This window comes from Homalodisca vitripennis, chromosome 2 (genome assembly GCF_021130785.1).
Source record: "Homalodisca vitripennis isolate AUS2020 chromosome 2, UT_GWSS_2.1, whole genome shotgun sequence".
Lineage (NCBI taxonomy): Eukaryota > Metazoa > Arthropoda > Insecta > Hemiptera > Cicadellidae > Homalodisca > Homalodisca vitripennis.
This window is the reverse complement of record NC_060208.1, coordinates 73,828,968-73,843,725: the sequence shown is the minus strand read 5'-3', so window position 1 is coordinate 73,843,725 and position 14,758 is coordinate 73,828,968. Positions and strand designations below refer to the sequence as shown.

Sequence of the window (14,758 nt, the reverse complement as noted above, 5' to 3'; positions counted from 1 at the left end):
TTGAACGATGCATGAACTTGATTGGTGTGCATATTCTTTAAGATTGCTAGTACTTTTTTGTTAATCTTACTAAACTTTATACGTGTTACATGTTTTAGTTAAAGAAAGAGCACTAGGGCATCCATGTCACACATTAGGGACTCAAATTTTACTCACGTTTGGTTTTCTCAAATTTAAATTTCTTAATTAATATAACAAGCAAGTTTATATTTGACAAAAATTTCAATTTCTGTTAGTAGTCGTCCGATCTTAAAAATATCTATACCATAATTTGTACCTAGATATATTTGTATTCTTCAACATGTTGGTCTCTTACAGGATTTTATTAAAATTTAAGGTTTTTAGATACCGCCAATTAAAAAAAGTGTGTTGTACAAAAATGAAACTTTTGGAGTATGTAAACTATTAAGACCAATATTCACACCAAGTTTCATGGTTTTATCTTTAGTCACTTATAATATATAAAATATAGTAAAGGAAAAGGCCAGGCAATGGTTTAGCACTTCTTTACTTTTAAGTTTTTCTTTTTCTTAGAAGAGTTAAACAGAGTTGGAGAATTAAGACATAAAGAAAATCAAAAATTAAATGGAGTGGGAGTAAATAAGAAATATAGAATTTTGAATTTAGAGAAAATAAAAGGTAAATATGGGTTAAAAGATTTTCTGTTGTATTTTGCAGATCTGTTTATTTGAGATAAAATTTGTATTGATTTACCAAGTGTCCTAGAAACCCCCAAATTATTTTCTCCTTATATTATATATTCTCAGTATCTTTTTCCACCAGTGTGCCAACTTGGTATTTTTAATTTATTCTAACTGTGTAGTATATTGTCCCCTGATTATTAACAGTTGTTCTAGAACCCGAGCCAGTGAATGTGCAGGAGCAGGTGGAGGGGGAACCACAGATAGATTACACGGCCGGCTCCCACATGATACCGCAATCCATTCAGTATACACAGGTGAGAAGTGTGCTCCTTAATAATTATACAAAATCGTAATATTTTAATTGCTCACCCAGTTTTTGTTGGTTTTTCAATGTGCTTTTATAAATTGTTGTATATTTATAAAGCATTTTAACATACATTTAACAATGTTTTTAAAATTTTAGCTATCCTGGTTTAGGGACAGCTTAAAAAAGAAATCAAAAACCACCATTTTCACTTAATTCATACCCTTATACATTTCTTCAGTGGTAACTTCTTTCTAGCTCATTCTATTGATATTAATAAAACTAAATTTTGTTCAAAAACAGAACTAATTTTGACATCTTCATTACTTTAATTTTCTGTGTAAATGATTACAGTTACTCATATATAAAAAAAAAATTGTAATATTTATATTATCTTTATTACACAACTATTTTAAATTATTTTACAGTAATCTGTAGTAGAGTTTTATTCATATTGGTTCAGTTTTTAGCTGCTATTACCAAAGTACGGAAGTTAACTTTTCTAAACTATTTCGGGATCCCTGTTAGATAATATCTAATCTTGCTATTTTATAATACATGTTATGGAATAGCAAGATTTCAGATATTGCCATCAGTAAGCGTTACATGAATAAAAAAACTAGTTTCGATGATTGCAATTTATCTTCTCCTATGGGTGTCACAAACTATTGCCATTTGCTATTGGCCTCTGGTCAGTTGTAGGTGGTTGGTAGATGAATGCAGACGTATTGTGACCTGTATTCTGTAGTTCAGTTTTAATGATTAGTGTGGTGTATAGTTTTTTATTAAGTTGACACACAACATGGTGGTTGTGGTTTCTGACTAGGGTGTGTCTCAACACTTTGGTATGATTTGTTTATTTTAACCTAGTTTGTAATTATGTATTAGGTTAGTTATTTACCTGAAGAAGAGATCAGATTGCAGATCTCGAAACGTATGTTACTGATTTTTTGTTTCACTGAGCGATGGAAAGTGCCCGGAAAAATCCTGTTTCCTTCACATGTTACGTTATTTTTTACTGCCACGTTCTGATGCACACTGATATGTATGTTTTCAGATGATCCCAGCTCAAAGTGTGTATGTGAGCAATGTAACAGCCAATGTGAATGTTCATGGTGTCGGATTCGTACCAGCTCAGACGATTGGTTATCCTGCACCTGTATCCTATATCTCACCAGTGGATACTGCCCGCAAGCCACGACCCTCAAAGACTCCAACCAAGCGCTCCCCGGAGGTGAGAAGGGGCTTGGAGTCTCCCCAGGCAAACTTCTCCCCTACATTTAACCACCAGTCTTTACCCCCTTCAATTGCACCTCCCATGGCTTATCAGTACTATCCTCTGCCCTATCCCATGCCACCTCATCCCCTGCAGCAACCTCTACCTCGCCAATTTGTCTATCCTGGAGCTGGCACTGTCTTCAGTGCGTTTCCCCCTCAGTCAGTTTTCCCCTCTCCACATCACGTGCCACAACCACCCTCTGAGCCCCGTGAGGGTAATGCAGTGCCTTACCTCGAACAGGAAGAGAAGATAGAGCAGGAACAGCCCATATATCAGCAACAGGCCAGTGAGGAAGAGGAACCACCAGTGGTAGACACAGTGATTGTAGAGAACAGCAACCTGCAGCAAGTTGCTGAGGATATTGTAGCTGTTATCGAAGTTCAAGTTGAAGAGACAAAAATTGAAAAACCATTAGCAACCAAAGCACCGCCAGCAAATGCTTTCAAGTCAGCACCTAATTTGATGCAGAAACCTCCCTTCCCACCATCCACCTCAAGACAGAAACGTCTGCCAACAGACAACGGACCAAAAGCTGTTGAACCTCCTATGGATACTGGGCCACAGAGAAAGTCATTTGCTAGTCTGTTTGGATCTGGAGATAAAAATTCTTCACCAGTGTCCCAGTCAGACTCTGCAGCAAGCAAACCCTTGGCAAAAATTCATCCAACGGTTCATAACAACATAAGTAATGTGATAGGTATTGGCGAGAACTGTGTGGAAAAGACAAGCACATCAGCTGTACAAGAATATTTGCCTAACACCGCTTATTCCATTCCTGTGAAAGTACGCCCAGAAAAGATGATATTGCCAGACCACGACATCAATATGCAAAGACTTGGAGGTACGTATTTTTTTATCTAATTTTGTAGCTAGAAAAGTACATGTCATATTAGTTTAAAAGAAAGATCAAGGGCTAGGCAAGTTAAAAAGACCTGCTGAACATTAATATTGTGTAACTTAATACAATAAAGGTTTCTGTCGAGTTTCATGAATTTATCTTGTACCGGCAAAATCATTGTCTCATACTGAAAGTTCGTCTACCGCTAGACCTTTGACCCGCAATACCGGGCTGCAGTCTGCCCAACGGTAGCGCTGTGTTGGTATTTATTTATTATCTTTGTATTTCTGAATTGGATCTGATGTGACATTTCGTGCAAATACTGCTGGGAACAATAAAACATCATCGTTGCACTTGGTGTAAGTGTTAAATACATTACTACAATTGTCTATTTGGCTTGAAAATAGATTAGATAATTGGAAATGTTTGACCGGGAAAACCGGGAATTTGAAAAGAGGTTTTGAGTGGCCACCCTGAGTAATGGTATGACGTCTGCAACCAGTTGATGTATGTTGTTGTATCTGTAGTGGATCAAAAGCAGATTTGGGGTTTTAAAAACTGTAACAACTACTACATCAGACGTTGTGCAGTTGATTATCACTTGTCATCCCATCTACAACCTTATGATGGCTATACCACTATCCTCGGATAATGATGTTTAAATTTGTGTAGAGTTCCTGGCAACCTACCAGCTGGACCACGAGCGTTTGTGTCTGCAGCCCAGGGGTCTGACAAACCGTAGCAATTACTGCTACATCAACGCTATCTTGCAGGCACTCGTTGCCTGCCCACCTTTTTACAACCTAATGAAAGCTATCCCTCCCACTCAAGAGAACAAGGGTAGCAAGTCACGCACTCCAATTACGGACAGCATGTAAGTACTTGATTCAGCAAGTTCCTTTTGAAAAGTATATATTCCTAATAGGTAGAGCTTCATGGTTGTATATATTGTTAGAAATGTCAGTCAGTGTAGACAACACTAAATGGTTTTTCAATAATTTTTATGTACAGGGTGAAGTTTGTGAATGAGTTCTCGCTCATGTCAATGAATGCTAGGCCAGTGGGTCGCAAGGAAAAGGCTCAGGCCACTAAGGAAGGTGGGCCTAGTGAGATTGTGACAGGGCCCGCCTTTGAACCCACTTACATATACAATATGCTGAAAGTAATGCATGCTGCGTTCCCAGTGGAAGGCCGCCAGGAAGATGCTGAAGAGTTCCTCTCCTGTTTACTCAATGGACTCAATGATGAGATGCTAGAGGTTTGTTATACTTGTTATTTTGTAATGAAAACCTAAGTTTTACTAACAATTAACCAATTGCCATTAATATATTCCTGTCAAATTGATTTAATTTATTTGACACTATAGAATGAACAGTCCGTTTTCAAGATTAACATGAAAAGTTTTATACATTCCTCACAAATCTTGGAACACTGAAACTGATAACAATTTACTTTCCCCAGGCAATGAAGCTGGCAGAGCCCCAGACGAACGGAATAAGTAATGGTGAGGTAACTACCAACGGAGATGCCACAACCAATGGAAATCATGATGGCTTTGAGCAGGATCATGAATGGACAGTGAGTAGATTCCTCAAATAGTTATATTGAACGTTTTTATTCAATGTAAGCAGAACAATTTTTTCATATTTTGTACTGACGCATGTCAGTTCGGTATCAGTGAAAAGGTTGGTAGTGTTATTGTTTCTCTAGAATATTTTTTTTTAATTAGCGCTGCAATACACAATCCCCCTAAAGTAAAATTTTTATTATGAATTTTTTTGTTCATTTCACATTGTAATATTTTGATAATTCCATACGGATCATATACCCTTGGAAATTAACACTTTGTACCCTGGGTCCTTAATACATGTTTCGGCGTGGCTCCCTGGGGGTTTTATGATGCTTTTAAAAACTTCTATGATGTTATTACAGTAATTATGTTATGAACTCATACTATATATCATTTTAAAGATAGAGATATATACTTTTTTTAAATGTATACAAATATAAAGTTTATTTTCAAAATAAAATTATTACATAATGTTGATTGTCATGTAAAAAATACAAAAAAAGTTTTTGCTACCTAGCTTGTTAGTTCAGGTAGTTTGCCTTAGTGTGGTAATTTTTAAAGCACAATGGTACACAAAGTGCCACTGTACAGTCTGGGCACCACCAGGATGTCTCCTTCCTTCCAGCTTTGCCAGTTGCTTCCTTGTTTTATTCTGAGTATACTTTGCATACTCTTGTAGGCTGGTCCTTTTTCTCTGTAGGTGGTATCTTGTCCGGGAAGCATCTAGCTGTAAAACCCAAAAATTGTGAAGTAATAGTAATGTAGTACAAGAGAAATATTTGTTTTATATAAATATTTTATATACATATATGTCACACAAAAAAAAGGCTTACCGGTCAGTCGATTAGAAATCAAATTTGAAGAAGCGCCATCACCAGCTCCAGCAAGCATCCCTCCTTTTTCACCCAGAAATTTACCAACAGCTTTGATAAAACTATAAAGGTGGCATTTCTTCCTCAGATGTTGTGGCCTCGATTCACGGTAAAGCACAAAAGCATTGGCAATCGCTGTCATGAACAGGTGGAAGAATAATTTTTTCCACCACTTCATTTTCTTTCTCTTGAATGGGTAGTAGGAAATAATTTGATCTGATCGGTCTACACAAGTTTTATTTTTGTTATAATCAAATATAACATCAGGTTTTGACTTTGTAATCAAGCCTACCTTAGAGTGGACTAAAACGTCAGAATATGTCATTTTATGCACAGAAGAAAGAGCCAACACATCTCTTTTGTCCTTCCATTTTAGGCACAAACAGATATCTCTTCTCATAAAAGCTGTTTCATTTGTCTTCAATTTCTTGCTAACAGCGGAACATTTTCGTTTAGATCGTTCATAAAATCAATATTTGGTCCCAGGTGTGTATCAAAATCATCGTCACTTTCCGACTCAGAGTCGAACAAAAGATCGCGAATTGCATCACTTTTGATTTCATCACCCATATTATTTAAACTCAAAAATAATAAGTAAAGAATATAAAAGAAAATCAACAGAAAGTCGAGAAGAAAGAACAAAGAGTGTAAATACAAAACAAAACACACGGATAACTTCACATTGTTTGCATTTGCCTTTACTTCATTCAGTAAGAAACTAAAGTTTTGATTATTTACAAACAGTTAAATTCACATTCAGAATACATTATAATAACATTTGCTTCAGTATTTGTCGGCAAGATTTGTAGAAAAGTTAGTAAGACATCACTAAGACTCACAACAACACACACAACGCGAAACACTACAAAACAAACTGACAGTACCGACGATCAGCTGCGGCGCCTACGATCAGCTGTCTAGACTCGTTTGTAGTATGACGAAAAATATACGTATTTCTTTACTAAAATGTAACCCAGGGATCTCAAAACCAACAAATACGAACTTAGACAACCAATGAACACAACCAAAATGTTTGAATCCAAAAATAAGGACTGAGCTAAATAATACAATTAAATAAATCTATAGTCGGGCGCCGGTAGCAGGCACTGCCGATGCGGCCCGACCTATACTCGGGCTCAGGGTACAAAGTGTTAATGGAATCAAGCACCAACTTTTTTGTATATTTTCCTAGTTGACAGCACAATTATATTTCTTCTGTCAGCTTTTATAACATACTAAAGGCTCTTATTTTCTCATATGTTTCTGCCCGAAAACACAAGTTTATTTGTGTGTTTTATTAGTTTTTGTTCATTTTGCTTACAATCTATTTGATGTTTATCTTTGTGTGTTCTATGGCTATCACACCAAGAAAGAAGCATTTTATCGTAACATTGAGTGAAAAACATAAAAATCCATGTTTGTAGAAGCCATGAAACTAATTCTACACAAATATATGGTACTTTACCGTGTCAACAGTTCCAATATTCTATTTTGTAGATTCTCACTACATTTTTTTTGACAAATGTCCTATAACACATAGAACTACATAATACAAACCACATAAGCCAAATTAATTTTCAAAAATAAAAATTGTATAAAGCTACGATTTAGAACGAAAAGAAATCTATAATGTCTATTGTAGTGTTGAATAAAGCCAGACTATACAACATTCCTTCAGCAAAAAATTGAATGTCTCAGCCATGAAATTAGCCTTTAAAACGTCAAACAAAACACATAATATTGTAAACAGAGGTACAATGTAAAAGATTATTGAATTGACAGAACTTGTGTATGAGATGAGATGAGAATGGCAATAAGACAATAAGGGTAGCCACACTAAGTGGTAAACCAATTTGGTGCTATTTACATGAATAAAACTTTTATTTATTTAAAAAAAAAATACTTAATCCCATTCATTTGCACAAGGGTGTATGTGCCAACTTTTTCAAGTAGAATTTATGTGGAATATTAAAAAAAATGTGATAATTATGGGTAAATATATAAAAAAATGTAAACCAATGGAATTTTTTAGTCCATTCAAGACTAATGGTTTTGTGAATGTCCAAAACCCTATCATAGAACAGTTTATTTATGAACATAAAGAGTAGTGTATTTTCCTGACCTTCAGGGATGTTAGTATGTATTAAGGTAAAGCCTAATGTTGTTTTACTTACAGAACTTAAGACCCATGTTTTACTTTGCACAATCATTGTCCTTTGTTATAATTTGTTGTGCCTTTAGTGGCATTACCTTTTATTTGATTAGGCCTAAGTAAGACCATTATTATGAATACGAGTATACATTATGAATAAATATTTGATTTATTTTACTTCGGTGGAGTTGTATTATTTAAACATACATATATTTCATGAATTTTACCATGTTCCCTATAACAGGCCTGTAGACTTGAAATTTTCAATGAAACTTTATTCTATTATTTAAGTAACATGAGTTAAATGATTTTGCTTGTTTTTCCATGGAATTTGGCTGTGCATTAGCAAGGACTAATCAGAGTGATATCTCCAGAATAGATTAAGCTATAATTTTATATATTTTGCTGAGCTATACTTAAGGTTTCTGACAACATTTCTTTTATGTCTACCTATTTGCTTGTGTGTCTGTTTTTCACTGCATATTAGGAATGAATTGATCTGTTGACTTTAAATTTCACATGTAAAGTCATTTCTACTTAGGCAACATCGTGTTAGATGATGGGGATATGGCTGAGCCTTCTTATAGCCTAACTAAACCAAGGATATCTTGAGTACAATTTCATCTGTATACTTTAAATTTTGCTTATAACTAACTCATTTCTGCATAGACAAGAGTTACTTTCATGAATGTGCATGTCTACTCATGGGATTTGACTGAGTGACATTGAGGTCTTTCATTCAGTAGGGTGGCATATTTTCTGTCTGAGTGTCTGTCTCTGTCCACCATAAAACTCGCAATATATTGTGATGTGACATTCTCATACCTTGTGTAACATGAAGTAGGATACTTTATGAAGCAACACACTTGCTAAAAGATTGGAAAGCACAGATTATGTTTACACCACATAGATATTTTCTTGTGGTTGGAACAGTTTGTGCAACAGTAATGGCCAGAAATTAGCCACCTAGTCTGAATGGCTTGTTGGTCAGTCCCTGTGCCTATATTTTCTTATAAAACGTAAACTATGTGTTATATTTTAAGTAAATCTACTCCTTGATACATTTTAAATTTTACAATATATGTGTTGCTTAACGTAAGCCTAATGTGTATTCTATCCGCAGTTGTGAAAGGTCCCGTGCACCCGATGTGGTACACATAATCGTGAACGTGTTAACCAGGATTTGACTGTAATTGAGAGTACAGAAATCATGGAAATGGTACACAAATATTGTGATAACAATAATTTTGAATGCTGACCATTATTTAAAGATGTATGAGTTATTAGGCTTCCCCGCACCTTAACTCACAATGTCCTACTGAAAAACAGGAAAACTATTGACATCTCTTTTTTTAAATTGTGTAACAAACATTTCTGAGTTGTGATGGTCATCGCAATGTATTCTAATCGTTGCTTCAGCCAAAAAACATCAACTTCCAGCTATTGTAATCTATTTTCGTGTATTTTTTTTCAGTGGCATAGGTCAGTTTGCTTTGTTACCCCAATCAAGTAAATATATTCATATGCAGGTACGAGAACCTACTTCAGTCAAAAAAGGGGTAAACTTCCAAAGGGACGGTTTTGAAATGTATCAGCGATCTAGAAGCTGCTAAGATTGCATTCTCCATAGTTGACTGTAATATGAGGTATGGTAATGCAGCATGGGGTGGATCATCCAGTCAGTAATCTTAACAGTCCCTCAGTAATAAAAAAGGCTCCGGCTGACAACAAGACGGACATTTAAAACGCTTCATGTTCTGATAGTCATTACCTCTACACCCTTAATGTTGACAAAAACACAAACCAAACCATAATGTTCACTTGTAATAAAAGGCATGTAGCAAGTTACCTCTTCCCCCAGTTTTTGAGAAAACTCCCTCCTATGCATTGGGTTTATCGTTAAGAACATGCTACCCAGGTAATCTTTATTGGTTAGTTAGGTTTGACTTGAAAAATTCTCAAGAAGAACTACAAAAGTATTATTTGGACGGTTTACACCTTAAATGAGTTCCTTAGACTTCTACAATAATTACAAATCATTTAAGCTTTGACATGAACCCATATCTTGATGTCATTGGATTTGTAATTAATGAATAAATAAAAGACCTGTCTTAGGTATATCTGGTGTCATAATTTATTTTGCTTTGTTGGCTCAATGAAGAGTATGTAAACACACATTGGCTTAAGAAAACTACTACGGTCAAAAAGCATCTAATTCCAGCACTTATCTACTTCTAGTCTAAGCTATTTCTAGTGCAATAGTTAAGTTTGCTTTGTTTCCCTGATCAAGAAAAATATTTTATATATATATATATATACATTCTATAAATTTATAATAAATGGCAATAGCCTATACATATATGGGTGGCCATCCAACGGGAATAAGCCGGGGATTTTTGTGAGAACCGGGAAAATTACTAAAACAAATTTTCCGTCACCAAGAACTTATATAAAATCAAGACATAATTTGAGAGCTTCATATATCAAGAATTTATTAATCTCAAAACATTGTATTATACGCGACGTGGGTGGTGAAATTGTGAATGAAGATCGACATATTTTGTGAGCTTCATCTGAGGGTTGCCTCCACTAGTGTAGTGGTTAGTTCTTACTCCTGTGCTACAGTAATCCTCCTCCTCCCCAAAAACATGTAACAATTCATTGGACAATTTAAAATCGGCCAACCGTTCCGGACTTCGGCACTAAACGAGCGATACGCATTAAGCGGCAGAGCAATAGTAACCGCAATAAAAACAGGTTTTATGTATTTAAGTACTATTCAGTTGTCGAAGTGGGACTATAAACAAGGTTAATAGTTTGGTTCGTCGAATAATATGTGTTTGACGGTTTGACATGCCCGGTTTTTTGGTATAGGTACCGGAATTTCGTTTGGCTTTTTACCAGGCCTGGAAAATAAACTATAACAAATAACACCAAGAAAGGCGCGTTTGTGTCCGAGATATTACACAGCAATGAAAATGAGGGCTTAGCAGCAGGAGAAACATTTATTGTCTCGAATTGGCGGCAGATAAGCGACATTGTGTGGTACCGCCCTGACCCTCACGTCTGTCGTCAGTGTTCCCCATATATACAATACAAAAATAAAACTTTTATAAGTCGCTGCTCGAACTTTTATAACTCTTGCATTATATTAAAGGTTGTCACAATATGTTTAGGAGCCAGTAATTGATAACAACAATTGTGCTTGTATTCTGGGTGTAACTGTGTAGAAGGTACCGTACTATTCTGTACTGGTGTATATGTACTTATTCTACAGATTGTGAAGTAACCATTTCGGTAACTTCCGTAACAGATAACTTTCTGATGCATTCTTCATGTATTGGCCGTCAGTGGGATATACGAGGGCTGTTTTTTTTTTTTTTTTCAACTTCCGATGTAGTATAAAAATAGAACTAGGTAGAGTAATTAAATAAATGTATTATCAAAAGTTAGGTACATTATTAGTTATTTTTCAACATAATCGCCATTTAAATTGAGGCATTTTTCATACTTGGGTACAAGCTTCTTTATACCTTCTTCATAGAAGTTTGCTGCCAGTGATTTGAGATGGGTTTTCACGGCGTCTCGCAGCGTGTCGTCTGTTCGGAAGCTCTGCTCTCCTAGCATCTTCTTCAGTTCCGGGAAAAGGTAATAGTCACTCGGCGCTAAGTCAGGACTATACGCCGGATGGTCAAAAACATCCCATTTAAAACCGTCAAGAAGACGCTTTGTCAAAGCAGCACTGTGAGGACGGGCGTTGTCATGAATGAGCACTACTCCCGATGTGAGCATTCCTCTCCTTTTGTTCTGGATAGCTCTCCGCAAACGTTGTAACGTACCGCAGTATCCTTCCCCATGGATTGTGGTACCTGGCTCTAAAAACTCAACAAACAATACACCTTTTTGATTCCAAAACACGGTGGCCATAATCTTTTTGTTGTTGAAAGTTTTTTGAATTTTTTGGGTTTGTTTGGAGAGTTTGAATGCATCCATTGTTGGGACTGCTTTTTCATTTCTGGGGTATTGTACAGAACCCATGTGTCATCTCCTGTCACGATTTTGATCAAAAAATCTTCGCCATCAGCTTCATAACGGTTCAGAAAAGACGTTTCTGACGCCATTCACCAAGCTTTGTGGTCATCAGACAACATCTTCGGCACCCATCGCGCACAAAGTTTTTTGTAGCCTAACTTGTCAGTTACGATAGAGTAAAGGGCTGACCTTGAAATCTCAGGAAACTGATTGGATAGCTCCGTAATCGTAAACCTTCAATTGCTTCTTACACTTTGGTCAACTCGATCAACGAGGTCTTCGTTTGCGACCGACTTTCGTCCTTGGCCCCCTTCATCATGAATGTCAACTCATCCATCTTTAAATTTCCTATACCAATCACGCACTGCACTGTCACTCATAAAGCTTTCACTGTATACTCGTTCCATTCTACGGTGAATTTCTGCTGCAGATAACGCTTCAGCTTGCAAGAAACGAATGACACTTCTCAACTTACACTTGGCAGGAGATTCTATCATGGTAGCCATGTTTATGTGTCGCTAGATAAATCGGAAATGGCGTCGGCTGTCCGAAAATGAGTGAGGTTGTAGTGGAAGAGGTGCGCAGTCGACTGCCGCACATTGCTGGCCGATACCGCTCGCCCAGCCATCTAGCGGCACGATCGGAAGTTGAAAAAAAAAACAGCCCTCGTATATTGAGAGCCATGATACATTTACAGGACTCTAACCATGGCTAGCGACAGCGATGAGAATCTGGAAAAGCGTGCATTACGCATGAATTTCGGACTCCTGAAAACATTCGTCAATTTTTTTGACATTAATGCCCCTGGAATTTTTAGTAGGGATGGATCAGTTCAAATCGATATTGATACCGGGGCTCTTTTCTACTCAATTCCGATACCAACAGAAGCTCTTAAATACACTTGAAAAATCACGATTTCACAGTATACTACTCACATGGGGAAGCTAAATTTCGAATCCAAAAAAATTCTATTCTTGGATGGTTACTGCAGATCGGCAGTACACAAATTACCGATTCCTTCGAAGTTCGTCCACCGCATATCTCTGACCCGCAATGCTGGACTGCAGTCTGCCCCACGGTAGCTCTGTGTTGGTATTTATTTGTTATCTTTGTTTATTCCGTATTGTATATATGTATTTTCAAAACATAATAGAAAGGAAAGTTATTAGGTATACATGATGAATCGTCGACACATCGAGAGACACAAAGATAAAACTATGGAGCTTGAAATAGATGATGGCGATGAATCGTCACCGAAATTCTCCCATATCGCTAGCGACAAAATGCTAGAGCACCATAGCTTTGTAGAATTTCCTACAAATACAGCTGATGACGATTAAATACCACCGTTGAACTCAGTGTAAGGGTTAAATACAGTATTCAGTTGTTTATTTGGTTTGAAAATAGATTGGAGATTTGGTACTTTTCGACCAGGAAAAACCCGGGAATTTGAGAAGAGGTTTTGAGTGGCCACCCTGATATATATATCAGGATGACACGCACACACACACACACACACACACACACACACATAAATTTTTAATATTAAAACTGAGTATTATTATTTTTCCAAATTCTAAATTATAGCAGAAAAGTGATATGCTCTTCCTCTCCATATAAACCTTTCCGGAATTCAACGATTATTAACAAAAATAATAAGCCAAATTGATCCAGCTATTATAAGATTTATATTGGTTTAATTTAAGTGATTATATAACAGCCTACGAAGTTTAAAAGTGGATGTTCACGTTGTATGACACAGGAGTGAACATAACCAGTTAAATAGTTGAAATGATTTTGCAATTTTCAGTTATATTTTTTAAGTGTTACTAAACTAGGAATGCCTCATTATATGTTACAAAAGATATAACACTTTCAACTGTTTTCTTTCTCTTCTTTTCTTCTTTCTGTTCTTTATTTTTGTATGTATTAATACCTCCCCATCTAACAAAAAAGGAGATTCCAATCCTCAAAACGTGTCTTATACCTTTTGTAACATATAACAATGGCAATTAATGGCTGAATTCCTATTATCCTTTCAAACCTACCATCGCCAATAACAAACTCAAAAAAAGAAAAGAAATTTGATATTCTAGAAAAATATAGATTCAGATTTCAAAATTGTCATTTTGACTCAAGGTTTTGGATATTGTTCTGAAACAACTATTTTTTGTTTCAATATTACATTTATATTGTTGTCCACACAGGAAGTAATTAACAAAAACAACAAGAGTGCGGTCCTAAGACGTGCTGACTTTGGACGAACACCTCTCTCGGCCATCTTTCGTGGGCAGATGAGGTCCAGATTTACCCGAGCTAATGCAACGACAACAACAGGCAACGTTCAGCCTTTCTTCACCCTGCAACTGGACATTGAGGTATTGGTTATGACCCATTTTCATGGCAGTGTCCAGTCGGTTCACAATGGTTTGTGTATTGGAAGTCTGTGTATGAATCGTAACATCCTCACATGGTGAGAAGGCTCTAAGGGTAAAAGTGATTTTCTTGGCAAACCCCTACTTCTGACACCTTTATTTAGCTTTTGTATCAAATGTATTTTTCTGTCCACTTAAAAAACCTCGTTTATATATGTTACTATGTATACAACTACATTACCATGTGTGTTTTTTTTCATTAAAAAACATGAAACAACCACAATTTTTAAAGTTATCTTTCTTATTTTGTACATTGTTGTGTTTGTCTCATTAAGATTTTTAAAGTGAAATACGAGTATGGCCTCATGTTGTGTCTCTCTGACTACATGTACAGAGACTTTTGCAGTTGTTAAACCATTCAAAAAGTATTAAACTGCTCCAGCACTTTTTTTACTTCTTTTATGTAGAAGTCAAAATATTTTATTTTAAGATTATTTAATTTCAATCAGCACAAATTTGTTTACTTTACATGAATGATGTCATCGTGTGATTCATAATTTGTGCAACAGTAAATGGCCAGAAATTAGCCACTAGGTCTGAATACCTCAGTGGTCAGTCACTGAGCCTACATATGTAAACACAGGCTTATTTCTGTTAGTACAATAAATTAATAGATAGCATGTTTTGAAAGA

The 14,758-nt window shown here is 36.1% G+C and overlaps 1 protein-coding gene across 4 annotated transcripts in view; it reads left to right on the top strand.

Moving 5' to 3' along the window:
• The window catches only part of LOC124354179 (ubiquitin carboxyl-terminal hydrolase 10-B), a 55,106-nt gene that overhangs the window by 27,003 nt on the left and 13,345 nt on the right, over window positions 1-14,758 (top strand). For 2 of the 4 annotated variants that reach the window (XM_046804449.1, XM_046804447.1), the window contains 6 exons: window positions 858-958; window positions 2,006-3,068; window positions 3,738-3,939; window positions 4,077-4,323; window positions 4,527-4,643; window positions 13,899-14,069. In XM_046804449.1, coding sequence (XP_046660405.1) covers window positions 858-958; window positions 2,006-3,068; window positions 3,738-3,939; window positions 4,077-4,323; window positions 4,527-4,643; window positions 13,899-14,069 — 1,901 coding nt within the window. Of the gene's footprint in view, window positions 1-848; window positions 959-2,005; window positions 3,069-3,737; window positions 3,940-4,076; window positions 4,324-4,526; window positions 4,644-13,898; window positions 14,070-14,758 lie in introns of all 4 variants that reach the window. The other 2 variants (XM_046804448.1, XM_046804446.1) reach the window with 1 other exon arrangement.